Source organism: Neodothiora populina (assembly GCF_041146345.1).
Source record: "Neodothiora populina strain CPC 39397 chromosome Unknown canker_contig_7, whole genome shotgun sequence".
Classification (NCBI taxonomy): domain Eukaryota; kingdom Fungi; phylum Ascomycota; class Dothideomycetes; order Dothideales; family Dothioraceae; genus Neodothiora; species Neodothiora populina.
The window spans coordinates 751,585-764,900 of NW_027191415.1; the positions used below are offsets into that span (position 1 = coordinate 751,585).

The following is a 13,316-nucleotide window of genomic DNA, read 5'->3' on the forward strand; positions in this document are numbered from 1 at the left end:
GAATTAAGTGGGAAGCAAAGTCCTACGAACGACGATAGCCAATATCATGTAAGCAGTGCCTGCCATCGATGATTGCCCCAGGTGCAGGGATGACGCTAATGACAATCAGCAATCAAACAGCAGCAGCAGTAGTAGTAGGATGCCGTCCTCGGTCCAACGCAACACGGAGCAGGAGCTCCAGCTGTTTGAGTCCTTCATCATCTCAGCCGCACGCCTCTACTATGCAAACTGCCATGCATTGGTTCAGGAGACCGCCTTCCTCTTTGAAGAGCTCCTCGACATGAGCGCGCAGGAGCTGCTCAAGATCGCCATGCACTCGAAAGAGTGGCGTGCGGAAGAATCGGCCTGCAGAGGCATACCGGGACATGCTAGCAAGGTCCTCGATGCCAGCAGGGTTGTCCATGGAGTCGCATGGGAGCTCATGAAGCAGTACGGTATGGAGGCGGAATCGGTCCCTTGCTTTCAATTCGCAGCTCGTCTGAACGAGATCGCGTGGATGATCAACGACCAGGAGATATCGTTTCAAGAGCGTCCGCGCGCCCAGCAGCTACAGCGTGGCTTCTGATTTCTAGCCTAGGCTCGGAGTGGATGCCTGCAAAAGCCGCCGACGGGCTGGTTTCTGCATAGCCGCAAGACCAGTACATCCACCCGACCGAACGCGACGAGTCAATGGCAAAATTAGCGCGGGACAATTAGGCGTGATCACTGGAAATACAAGATGCCTCAAAATCGGTATCACTGGGAAAGGTTTATCGGAACGGCAAGAAGGTGGAAGAACATGGATGGCTGCGTACAGTGGCTATGAATGGATATCTCGACGAGGGTTCATGATAGAAACCCAGGGAGATATGATAATAATTGTAGGGTCCATCTGACACCGCCTATGCAACAGGGAAAAATGCGTAGCCAGCTCTTAATGGACCCGAAAGTTAGCATTCCTCTCCGCATCGCTGAATCGAATTGCAGCAATCAAGATGAAATCCGAGGCTAACCACAGAATGCGGCGCCTGGAAACCTGCTGTATACACTGTCTAAATGGATGCGTTGGTACGTGAAGAAAGAAAGCAGAAATGCAAAGGTAAACTTTTATTTTTGTAGTACGCAGCAGGGCCGGGGATGCTTGGCAGAGGAGTGGCACGGACCCGGTATGTGTAAGGGTAACATCCCGCCCAGGTAAGGCTAAGGCTAAGGGACAGCAATGGAAGGTACGGAGTATGAATGACATGCGATTGGATCTAGGAAGGTACTGTAGTTGCCTCGCAATATCACAAAGTTATTGACTTGACCTGATTGATACATTTGCTTGATACTCAATTCTTTTTCTGCTGAATTCAAGCACAGCTGTAAGAGTGGCTCATACCACTTCAATGTTCTTTTGATCTCTCCCCTTTCTTGTCGCACATATACACATATACAGTACTGGCGACTCGTCAACAAGAATTACCCTGCCCCACAGGCACGAACACCTATTGCACATACATATACACACAAGTGTATAGCAGCCCACGCAACACCAACGCCCAGGAATAGTGTTCCCTGTATATCGCGAAGCCACTTGGCTAGCTACGCGCACATCTATATTCGCGCCTGCATCTCTGCTGAACGACAGAGCGAGCTCCAATCCTCGGTCTTGACCTTGGGCTTCACCATCTAACTTTCGGTCAACTCACGCAACCCTAGTGTTGCTACCACGAGCATGGCTTCCGCCATCTTTTTCTTGGATCTTAAGGGCAAGGTGCGCATCTTCGGAAAGAAGAGCAGAGCAATACAGCTCAATACTGACATGGACACATGTCGCAGACCCTCCTCGCCCGCAATTATAGGGGAGATATCCCTATGAGCGCAGTGGAAAAGTTTCCCACACTTCTGAGCGATGCCGAAGAGGAGAGCTCCTCGGTGCCGCCGTGTTTCTCAGATGAGGGCATAAATGTGCGTCACCCCTCTGCTGGCAAGGCGCATAGTGAAGATCAACTGTGACTGATTCCTGTGCAACAACAGTATCTATACATACGACACAACAACCTCTATCTTCTAGCACTTACCAAGCGAAACTCTAACGCCGCCGAGATCCTGTTGTTCCTACACAAAATTGTCGAGGTCTTCACCGAGTACTTCAAGGAGCTGGAGGAGGAGAGTATCAGAGACAACTTCGTCGTCATCTACGAGTTGCTGGACGAGATGATGGACTTCGGCTACCCGCAGACGACCGAGCACAAGATATTACAAGAGTACATCACACAAGAGTCGCACAAGCTCGAGGTACAGGCACGGCCGCCTATTGCAGTCACCAACGCCGTTTCCTGGCGAAGCGAAGGTATTCGTTACCGCAAGAACGAGGTCTTCCTGGACGTTGTCGAGTCCCTCAACCTCCTTGTCTCGGCGACGGGCAATGTATTGCGCTCTGAGATTCTAGGTGCTATCAAGATGAAGTGCTATTTGTCTGGAATGCCAGAATTGCGGCTAGGACTCAACGACAAGGCCATGTTCGAGACGACAGGACGTGCGACCCGCGGCAAGGCTGTTGAGATGGAGGATGTCAAGTTCCATCAATGCGTGCGGCTATCACGATTCGAGAACGATCGCACCATATCCTTCATCCCACCCGATGGCGAGTTCGAACTCATGAGCTATCGACTCAACACCCAGGTCAAGCCATTGATCTGGGTCGAATGTATTGTGGAGAACCACAGCAACTCCAGGATTGAATACATGCTCAAAGCAAAGGCACAATTCAAACGCCGGAGTACAGCGAACAATGTGGAGATCATCATCCCGGTGCCTGAGGATGCAGATACGCCAAAATTCAGGACAAACATTGGTGGCGTGCACTACGCACCCGAGCAGTCGGCCATTGTGTGGAAGATCAAGCAGTTCGGTGGCGGCAAGGAGTTCCTCATGCGCGCCGAGCTTGGTCTACCGTCGGTTCGAGGTGACGACGAGAAGGGCGGTGGCATGATGGGTGGTTTCGGAGGCAGCATGGGAGGTGTAGGCGACAGAGCAAAGGGCAAGCGACCGATCAACGTCAAATTCGAGGTTTGTTTGTGCCGATGAATACTTACGTGCATGATCGCTGACCTTTCCAGATCCCCTACTTTACAACGTCCGGCATCAACGTTCGCTACCTCAAGATCATCGAACCCAAGGTGAGTTACATAGGAACAGCAGAGGACTACGTGCAGACTATGGCTTACTGACAATGTTTCTACAGCTCCAATACCAGTCCCTACCATGGGTGCGGTACATCACACAGTCTGGGGATATCGCTGTCCGTTTACCAGATGCAGCAGCATGATGACAACGAGAGATGGTGGTTGTACTTGCGACAAATTACGATGATTTACTGTAGAGAAGCGCCGCATTTGGTGAGGTATTATTTCAGTGTACGAAAATGGAGGATCTGGTGCAGAGTGTCACAGAAGATGGACTCCTAGTAGAAACATGAGGACTTCACCCGGGATGAGATCAGGACTATCACGCAATCCGGCGGTGCACCTGGGATAACGTGATACGCTACTGGAGCGACTCGGTATACACGACTGCTTGCGTTGACATGTGCGCCAAACTTCACCATACTGGATCGAACTCTGCGATCTTGACATCTGAGAAGCATTCGAGGCATCAGCAGGGCAAGAGTAAAGCATCCACTTGTATAGTATGGTAACTAAGACACCTTGAGTTATTCAGTACAGTAAAGGTTGTCAAATATCAAACCAGATGGACTGTAGATCCAGTAACCCCACAACCCCACAAAAGCCAAGGATACTCGGACATGTTTTTAGAGCTGCACTTGCATAAAAGCCATGGATTAGTCCCGAGAGTTGGCAGCGTGTGTCACATCATGTCACCGCCGCTCCTTCCGGTCCCAGCGCAAAAGAAGGATACGCGATAGAGAGGTGGAGCGATAGAGACGAGGCTTCTGATTCAGAAAGGGAAGGAGACAAGAAATTTCCACATCGAGCATTCGTCAAAGTGTGCTGCCCTCGCACTATATTACAATACCAACCATACTCCAAACCGAATCTACCCCAAGACACAACCGCTCTTGAAGACTTTTGATGTCCCATACAGGATGGACAAAGAAGATGAGGTTGTCGCCATCTCGTCACTGGATCCGTCCGACCCGGTCCCATCTGACACAGTCATCACAGCGTTGGTGAGTTTGCTATGGCCCTATTCCTCGACTACCGGACAATGCGCTCTCCTCCTCGCCGACCCGGACTTTCGAAAGCGCTACCGAAAGGGCCAGGTACGAGTCCGCTTCTCGGGACCCAGCGCCAGAGCCATCGCCAAATCAAAAATCAGCATTGGCGATCAGGTTGATATCCGCCTCGATGGCGCACGATGGATCAACCCGGCGCATGATGGACCTCTGGTGCAGACACCCGGAAAAGGAGTGGAGGGAGAACTGATCTTTGGCACATCGTTGAAGCTGAACATCCGTAAGGACGGACAGCAAGAGCGCCATTTATTGGATGTCAACGAGCCTGCAGATGCTCCATCAAGTCAATCTTTTACCAACGCACTTCCCTCAACGCCAGCTGCGCGTTTCTCGCGACACTCGGGGTTTGGCATGGACGCCTTCGGTGTGGCTGTCTACTCGTCTCCCGCTTTCATGAAGAGACTGCGCCTGTCGGAATCGAGCTTTGTCGAATCGCCGCGCACACCCTTGTCAGAGGATGCCGATCGTTTTATCGGTAGCGCTAAAAGCTCGAGGAGGGCGTCTTACAAACACGTCACTGAATGGAAGTTCGACAAGCGCGAGCCATCGCCCGAGAAGCAGGCTGGAGAGGCGGAATTTGAGAGCTCGAACACAGCGGTCGAGGATGTCGTGCCGCACAAGGAAGCTGCTCCGGAGTCTCAGGAGGCTACTGAGGAAGCGCAATCGCTCCCTGCGTCAACAAATGCTCTTCGGAACGAGTCGAACGATGTCACCATGGACACGCCCGCTTCAAGGACTGAAGATGAGCAGACAAGTGATGGCCTGGGTGCTGGAGTAGGCAGACCCGCTCGTGGTGAAGACCAAGAGATGTATGACGAATACCACGAGGCTGCCCAATCAAGTACTACAGCTACAACTGTGCCCTCCATGCCTCCTCCATCGCTACCGCGATTGCAAATGCCAACAATCCCAGCGCATGTCTACGCCGAAAACATGTTTGCCGCCGCGAAGGCCATGACGGCCGCAGAAGAGAATGGCCCTCCCACTCCCAGACTCCGCCCCATTGGCAATCAGAATCTCCCTCTACCGTCTCCATTTCCCACTAGTGCCAAAGAGCTTGTACCGCCGATCGAATCGTTTGTTGAGCAGCACATGACACTCAACACAACTTCTGACGAGAATGTCGCCACAGCACGTGACGAGGCAACAGGAGCGAATGAAAAAGCCGCTGAATCGATAGAGCATCGACATGAAAGCTCGCTGGCACAATTAATGGCGGAAAAGTCCGATACTAGACAACATTCCACATTCATTTCTGAACATGTCCAGGTATTTGAGATCGAAGACATGGGTTCTGATGACGATCAGAATATCGAAAGAGTGCTAGGCATACTGGAAAAGTCCATGACGCCTTTCTCTCACACTGATAGATCGGAGGTAGATGCGTTTTCCGTTGTTGACATGGAAGACGAGCTAGATCAGGAGCACGAAGAAAGCGAGGGAAGAAGCACACAACCAGCGGCAGAGGAGATGAGGAAAGGGGAGACCGAAGAAGGCGACCTGAAATCAGAGACAGCAGAGCAGCTAGCAGGAGATCATCCTGATGGCAAGAGGGAAACCGGAAAGGCTCCTGTCGAAACGCCTGTAGCTCCCAGCAACGCCCGACAACACTCTACTCCGCAACCTACTCGCGTCGTTTATGATACGTTCCGCGGAATGGGACATGTGCCCAGCCCGCCCGTCGTAATTCGAGAAGCCGCCAATACTGAAGCAGCAACATCCCCCAGCCACGCCAGAGAAGACGTTGAAATGGGCGACGTCGACCCGCGAACGGCAGAAAGTCAAGATCCCGATGCCTTGTCAGAGACCGGCTATGATGACGACATGCTTGCCAGTCTACAAGCCAGCGACGACGAGATGGAAGAGCCGGACCTGGACTTCCTTACTGACGACCTCAGAGACGAGATAGACGCAGAAGATCTCAAAGCACTTTTGGGTGGTCAATCGGGCGAAGAAGATAATGAGGTGGATAGCGTCGATGACGGAGATGTGCTTGTACACGATAGTGTTTGCAGCAGCGAGGACGATGATGACCTTGAGGATCCCTTGATGGAACCCAGTGATGACGAGAGCGAGGCTGAAGAAGACGATAGTCGCGAAGAGGATGTCGAGGTTGAAAGGTGGGGTCTCGGCGACTCGGACACCGGAACGCCTGTGCCACAGAGCGGACCTGCTGTGATTTCGCGAGAAGTTGTCCCTGAGTACGGTCTCGACGGAGCAGGGCTGTCGAAAGAGAGCAATGGGGCTTCGAACGCAGCTCCTGAAACCTCAGCCAAAACGCCGGTCGCGGAAAAAGAAGAAGAAGAAGAAGAAGAAGAAGAGGAGGCGGCATGGGAGGCTAGGGAAGCTGCTCTACGTGAAGTAGACAGTGAGCAGCTTCCTAGCCTTCTGAGCCATGCATCAACCATGCCGTTGTCCTCTGTTGTCGCGGAGAAGCCACTCCCCCAACGAAGATCCGGCGTTACGATTGTCGAGATCCCCTCTGATTCCGAGGACTCTGAGGATGAGCAGGATCTACAGCATAACGTAGCCCATGATGATACCGCGGTAAACGACTCTTCTTCCGGAGTCAAGAATGAAGAGAGCGATGGGCGAATGCGAAACGAGGTTGTAAGCGAAAATGACGAAGGACCTGAGCCAGAAAAGGTGCAGGTCTCTGTCAATGACACTTCCGGGACCTCTGATCGCATCAGCGCTGACCAAGACATGCCTGATCTCACTTCATCCCAGTACTTGTCTTCCGGACCGGTCGAGCAGTACGCAAGCGACAAAACGGACAGTTACATGACTCATCCCGGAGGTCTGGCACTTCTGCTAGATGGAGACGATTCAAGCTCTCTGCAAAAGCCCAATCCTCCTCTATCTGGCTTGGATGCTGGTACCGCAGACGTGCCGTCTAGTCATCTGTCAGATGTAACAGCAGGTCATACAGAGAACCTTCTAGTTAGCCGTGATGACCCAGGGCAAGGCAAGGAATTTGAGGAATCGACAAATATCGACATGCTTCGCAAAGGCGAGCCGGAAGGTCGGTCTGATCCTGCGCATGTAGAAAGGCCGGAGACGGACGCTGACACCGGCGTGGAAGTAGGTTCCCAAACTCTTGATCTGCCACGCACTGACCTAGTCGCTGCAATCCTCGAACCAGCCCAAGACTTGTTACAACAGGACGCCGAGAATATGCGACTAACAAATTCCAGTTTCGTCACTCTAAGTAGCCCCTCGCCAGGTCCCCACGAGTCTTCTGAGCGCGCCGAGTCTATCGAAGCGATAGACTTGTCGCAGGTTGAGCCTGACTTTATGACAACCCCATCCTTGAGCCAAAGTGAACGTGTCCCAAGGACTGAGCCTGTTCCGGACAGTACTGGATCACCTGCCACAATTTTGGTCGCAGGAAGTAGAGGAGCAGTCACTCGAACTTCAACTCCCGTTGGAAATGGGAACGAAACCCTACATATCCCGTTGTCGCAAGATGTAGGACTCTCGCAAATGCAAGGATTGCGAGATGGCGGTCAAACGACCACCGGCAAAAAACATATGTCTCAGAGGACCGAGGTTGAGAGCGAAGAACCCGGCGTAGACGAAGAATTACTGGTTGAATACGTCCGAGGCAACGATGACTTGGTGAAGAACCTTGCGCCTGTCACAGAGCCATCTGGTGCTCACACAGCACAAGAGCATGCAGTCAAAAGCGATGTGAACTCGGGTGTTCCGTCGTCCCGTGTAGAGTCCACCGAGCTTCACCTGGCATCACATACGAGCTTGGTGTCTGCAAACACAAGCGCTGTAGCAACAGTACAAGAGACGGTTGAGGGTGAACAAATAGTGCATGCACATGTCGGGGCAAGTGAGAGCGAAGCAGCAACGCAAGTAAGACTCCAAGCAGACAACTCGACCTCTCACAGCAACGCAAAGTCACTTGCTTCCAGAGATTCGCCAGCAACCCCAAACGCGCACACGCCCACCGCTTTTCGTAGATCACTGCAGGGAAAGATGAGCAGCGTACCATCAGTCATCAGTGCCTGGTTCACACCCAGAAGGTCAAGTGGCGTCATGAACTCGCCTCACGAGGAAAGCAAAGTTGGGACTCCTGCCCCAAAGCGACCCGCTGCTACTCCCAACACTCGCGAGAAAAGGGCAGAGCGACAAGTCTCGCCGCCTCCAGAATTAGCATCCCAAGGAACATCAACGTCACTCTCATACTTCCATCCATTGGCATCAGTCGAAGCCTTCTTGAACCAGTCTACATACACTGCAGATGTCATTGCCGTGAGTACTGGCGTGTCCAGCGAGGCAATCAGAGCGGATAAAGGGCCTAGGGACTTCTTTACTGTACTTCAACTTACGGACCCATCGCTGCATGAACGGAAGCAGGCTGTCTACGACAACGAAGAATCGAGCACGGACGCAACGAAAACAGAGATGCGTGCAGAGGTTTTCCGACCATGGAAAGCTTCATTGCCAACGACGGAAGAGGGAGACGTGGTCTTGCTTCGTAACTTTGTCGTCAAAAGCTTCGAACGACGGAGCTATCTTCTCAGCAGCGAGGCGAGCTCCTGGTGCGTTTGGCGCTTCTCGGCCACGATTACACAGCAGCAGCGAGGCGAGGATCACCAGGATATCTTCCAACCTGCTTGGGTCAGGAAGCAACACACGACCATCAAGGAGCAAGTCAAGGGTCCACCTATGGATATTGGGCCAGAGGAGAGGGAGAAGGCCAGGCATCTGAGGAGGTGGTGGGAAAGGGAGATGCGGACAGAAAGGTCAGGAGGACGTGACTCTGGTCAGGGATGACGAGACTCGATAGCGCTTCACACGCAGCTGAGGAATAGGAACGAGTGAACAGGACATTTAGGATCAGCTGTTACAGCGACCAAGGGTGTTCGGTATATCTAATTCAAGCACTGTGTCGAAAAACGAACAATATGCTTCTTTTGTTTTGGACCATCCCTCTTTGCGCTGTGCAGATAGTCAGGGGTCCAGGACTGGGCCGTCTGTCTGCTCTTTATCGATTCTCTTCTGCTTATATCCACTTGTCAAACGCACCGATCTTGAGGAAAAACAAGTCCTCGTCTCCCCATAACAGTACACCATCCCACACCTTTCCAAGATGCTCCCTCCTCAAATCTACAAAAGTCCCTTCCTAGCAAGTTGAATCTTCCTAGCCGCCTCCCCCTCCTTCCAACCCCCCTTGTTCACACACACCATACTGCCATCCCCGAACTCGACTTTGTCCTCTATGGCGGGAAAGGCACACGGGCAGTGATGCGGGAAATGCACGCACGACAGTGTCTGCGGGCAGAGGTATTTGTCGCAGTGAGCTATTTTGCACTCCAATCAGTCTCCTTTTCCTCATCGGTTCTTGGACTTGGGTGGAAGGGATGTGGGGAAGGGATGGATGGGGGGGGGGGGATCCAATGGCCCAGCTTACCGGCTTCGTACTGCGCCTGATACCAATTCGAGTCACTGGCTGCATTTTGAGGTTGTTGATGGTGATGTTGGCCGCCGCCGCCGTTGCCGCCGAAGAAGTCGTGGAAGTTGAATTGTGCGCTTGCTGGCAGGATCAGGAAGAGCAGCAGGGCGGAGAGGATTGTTGGTATGTATCGGGTCATTTTTTGGTTCTTGGTGTTGGTGTTGTTGGCTGGCTATGGTGAGTCTCAGGCTCTGACACTCGATGAGTGAGGAGGAGGTAGAGTATCGATTAGAGGGCGAGAGTTGTGGAAATGAAATGTGGTCGGTGGTGTCGATGCTGCTGACGTACTGTAGGGTTGTTCTCGTGTAACGTAGATAAATACAGTATCACATGGACGCTGAAGGTATACTGTAGTCTGCAAGAGTGGGACCTACTTGTTGATATTTAATGATTGGAGAATGGTCTATGCTGCGAGCTCTCGATGCTGCGTGTGCTATTCTACCAGTATCGATATACGAGAGAACAATGTACTTGTTCAGTAATAACAAGATACCACCTAGTCAATCATTCTACCTTGTCTATCGGAGGTGAGTTATCGGCAAAATCCAGGGTCATTCTTTTCCCCGCAATAACGTTCAATGCTCAAAAGCAGCAGCACAAGAAAATCAGAAGTCCCAAAAGTCCTCGTCCGTGCGTTTTCGCAGCTCTTGACATTTTTCGACTTGACGACAAGAACGAGAAAAGCAAAGGAACGAAGCAGCTCACGACGAACGACGGCCACTTTCACGATATCAGTCAATCCGTCCATCACAACGAAAAGAGAACAAAAGAGAATCATCCAATATGCATCTCATGTACACCATCGGCGCCGACGGCAAGCGCGCCTACACCCTCAAGAAGGTTGTGGGTTCCGAAGTCACCAAGTCTGCGCACCCGGCTAGATTCTCTCCTGACGACAAGTACTCGAGGTATGCGACACGCTTTCCATGCCTGTGTTTCCGCCTCTGTGCAGCTTTCTTTCTCTGTCGCGATCGAATGAAAGGGCGAGGAAGGACTGGATCTCGGTCGAGAAGGCTGCACAATGGCTGGACGCCGAAAAGAACAAGGAAATGGTGGGCGGTAGAGAAAGAGAGCCGACAGCCAAGAAGAAATAGACAGAGCAAGAGACAGACAGCCGAGATGAACTCCCTACTGACATTCCTCCGCTACAGACACAGAGTCACCCTCAAGAAGCGCTACGGCCTCCTCATGACCCAGCAGAGTCAGTATTCTCACCATCATCCACCGCCCACACGGATTGCTGTCGAAGGCTTTAAGAACACCTCACTGACACTTTCCCTACAGAAGACCTCAAGGTCCTCGGCCAATAGACGATTGCTAGAGCACAGAGACGAACTCAAAGAGCAAAACGGGTGATGACCATGCATGCATACCCGTTCGCACCTCCTCTCCCACACACATTCGGCTCCCGGTACTCGGAAGTGAGCCAGCGGCGTTCTATTAGGATGGGTTCTATGGCGGTTGCATTTTCGAAATGTTATTCGGTGTATTGTTGTACGGGGTTTTCTTTTTCTATTGGAAAGGTGGAAGGAGAGAGACGAAGAAAAGAAGCACTGGGGACAGCTCTTTTGCGGACATGAAAATTGTCAATAGTCCAAATTCACAAACATTTGATAAAATGTGTCTGAACGTCGAAGAGTGCACTGGCCGAGTCGATTGTGACAGTGCTGTGCATCCAAAGCATCTATACCGCTAGATCGAAAGTCCTTCTCCTGATGTACCATGTCAACTTTTCTTCCGTCTCTCCCCTACTGCCGAAAACGCCTGATCCGTACCACCTAAAAACCCCCCCACCCGTCGCTATGCTCTCATGCAAAGTTCAAATGTCGTGATTCCCTTTCCAATCGTAGATGCCTCTCTATCGCTTCCTCGCGTTCACGTTGCGCCCGGCGCCGACCTTGATCCTGCCGCCCGTCTTTCCACGTGCGCCCGTCAAAATCGACGGCAGGTAGTCCTCATCCATGAGATCGCGCTCCTTGCTGCGCTTCTGCAGCGTCTGAGCATTGAGGTACTCCTTCTGGTCCTCGGCGAGGATCAAGTCGTTGCCCCAGCCGCCCTTGCCGCCTCCCTGGATGCGGCCGTTGGACGAGCCATGCACGGCCTTGGGGATGCTGAAGCGGTCGCCGCGCGTGTTCCACTGCATGTTCTTCTTCAGGTGCAGCTTGAACTCGCCCTTGGAGTCTGTCGAGCACGCCACGCGCGTGAGTGTTGGGCCGCCGCAGCGCGGGCAGAATTGCTTGTCCATCTGCTTGCAGATCTGGAAGCAGGCGTGGCAGCGGAGCACGAACGTCTTGAGGTTCTTGACTCGGTGCATCGAGGGCGAGAGCAGGTTGAGGTTCATTTGGAGAATCACGTTCTGCATGGCGAAATCGGTCGTCAAGGTGCCGACTTGCATCGTGGATGGCTCGGCGGGTCCTGATACCGAGACGCCGGCGTCTTTGGCTTGCTGCTTCTTCAGGTTCGATGGGGTGATCCAGCCGTCTGAGTCTGAGTCTGATTCGTCTTCTTGTTCGGCAGCTTGTACTTGCTCGGGCTGCGAGCTGGTTACGCTGTCTTTGAGGTTGGCCGAGGCCAAGTCATCAGTCACCTCTTTGAGATCTGCATCGGTTGCATCTGCTGGCTTCGAGGCGTCTGCCTCGGGTTGATCTTCTGTTGACGTGACTGAAGATTCAGCGGATGCATTCTCCACGGGCGAGATCTCCTGGACAGCAATAGTCCCAGCATCGTCTCCTGGCACAGCGCTGCTGTCGTCCTTTGACTCCTCAGGCTTGGCTTTCGAGGGTGGCGATCCATTCAGACCTTTCTGACCGGGCACTCTTCGCAGTCTCCAGTCACCGCCGTTCCTTTCGCACTCCAGTTCATACGCGAGAGCGATGATTTGGATATCCGGTTTACTTAGCACCGCCAGATCTCCAGTCTTTCGGGCAAAATCTGATACGACTTTGATACTATCCGGTGTTGGGGACCTCAGAGTCAAGAAGGGAGAGAGTTGCGTTTCAACGCGCGAACGAGTGGCTGCATCTCTGATTTCTGTAATGATTGCTGGCACCGTCACCAGGCTCTCTGCTTGGGCTAGGAGGGTTGACACAGTTGGATGATTTTTAATAATTGCTCCAGTGTCCAAGACAATAGTATGGACGGGTTTCTGGGTAGACATTGCGACTTTCTGGTTTTCCTCTTCCGGACAAATCTGGGTTTTTACTAGAAATTCGGGACAGCTAGATCACAGACAATCGATATGTGGTTATCTTCAATTTTCTTCACGTCTTGGGGACACTAGACGCTCTGAACAAAATATCAAGTACAAACTTTATGACAGTGAACTTTTTTGGAGGCACATCTGCATGTGAAAGCCCGATAACCCGAGAATATGCCGCGCGCTACTCCACGACCCCAAGACTACCTTATTAGGTTACTAAACTCGGGCTCGCTGACCGTCCGCTCGTACTGTACAGTAAATGTCCATAGCAGAAAGCGATGGATGGTCAAGATCGTAACACGCAGCGGCATCCGACCATTGTTCAGTATGCCAGTTCAATCTGCGAGAGACATAGACCCAACATGTCGGTCGACATTTCATCGTGCTCATCGTCGGTACATAACAAACCAGAGATTAGCACACAGCTC

General features: G+C 52.3%; 5 protein-coding genes across 6 annotated transcripts; 3 read left to right on the top strand and 2 right to left on the bottom strand.

Moving 5' to 3' along the window:
* Positions 1–1,696: 1,696 nt before the first annotated feature.
* On the top strand, positions 1,697–3,292 carry AAFC00_006314 (uncharacterized protein; the record flags this gene model as incomplete). The annotated part of the gene is made up of 5 exons (XM_069346252.1): positions 1,697–1,735; positions 1,801–1,929; positions 1,999–3,033; positions 3,084–3,143; positions 3,209–3,292. 5 exons carry the CDS (start codon positions 1,697–1,699, stop codon positions 3,290–3,292), a joined length of 1,347 nt encoding a protein of 448 aa, XP_069197459.1.
* Positions 3,293–4,069: 777 nt separating this feature from the next.
* On the top strand, positions 4,070–9,010 carry AAFC00_006315 (uncharacterized protein; the record flags this gene model as incomplete). 2 transcript variants are annotated; one of them, XM_069346253.1, is made up of 2 exons in its annotated part: positions 4,070–7,244; positions 7,308–9,010. In XM_069346253.1, the coding sequence occupies 2 exons, from the start codon at positions 4,070–4,072 to the stop codon at positions 9,008–9,010; spliced, it is 4,878 nt and encodes a 1,625-aa protein (XP_069197460.1). The 2 variants fall into 2 exon arrangements, with proteins under 2 accessions (XP_069197460.1, XP_069197461.1); XM_069346254.1 differs by having other exon boundaries at positions 4,070–9,010.
* A 333-nt stretch (positions 9,011–9,343) lies between these two features.
* On the bottom strand, positions 9,344–9,828 carry AAFC00_006316 (uncharacterized protein; the record flags this gene model as incomplete). Its single annotated transcript, XM_069348629.1, has 2 exons — positions 9,344–9,537; positions 9,648–9,828. 2 exons carry the CDS (start codon positions 9,826–9,828, stop codon positions 9,344–9,346), a joined length of 375 nt encoding a protein of 124 aa, XP_069197462.1.
* A 644-nt stretch (positions 9,829–10,472) lies between these two features.
* On the top strand, positions 10,473–10,999 carry AAFC00_006317 (uncharacterized protein; the record flags this gene model as incomplete). Its single annotated transcript, XM_069346255.1, has 3 exons — positions 10,473–10,597; positions 10,841–10,890; positions 10,974–10,999. 3 exons carry the CDS (start codon positions 10,473–10,475, stop codon positions 10,997–10,999), a joined length of 201 nt encoding a protein of 66 aa, XP_069197463.1.
* A 548-nt stretch (positions 11,000–11,547) lies between these two features.
* On the bottom strand, positions 11,548–12,846 carry AAFC00_006318 (uncharacterized protein; the record flags this gene model as incomplete). The annotated part of the gene is made up of 1 exon (XM_069346256.1): positions 11,548–12,846. The coding sequence occupies one exon, from the start codon at positions 12,844–12,846 to the stop codon at positions 11,548–11,550; it is 1,299 nt and encodes a 432-aa protein (XP_069197464.1).
* Positions 12,847–13,316: the final 470 nt, after the last annotated feature.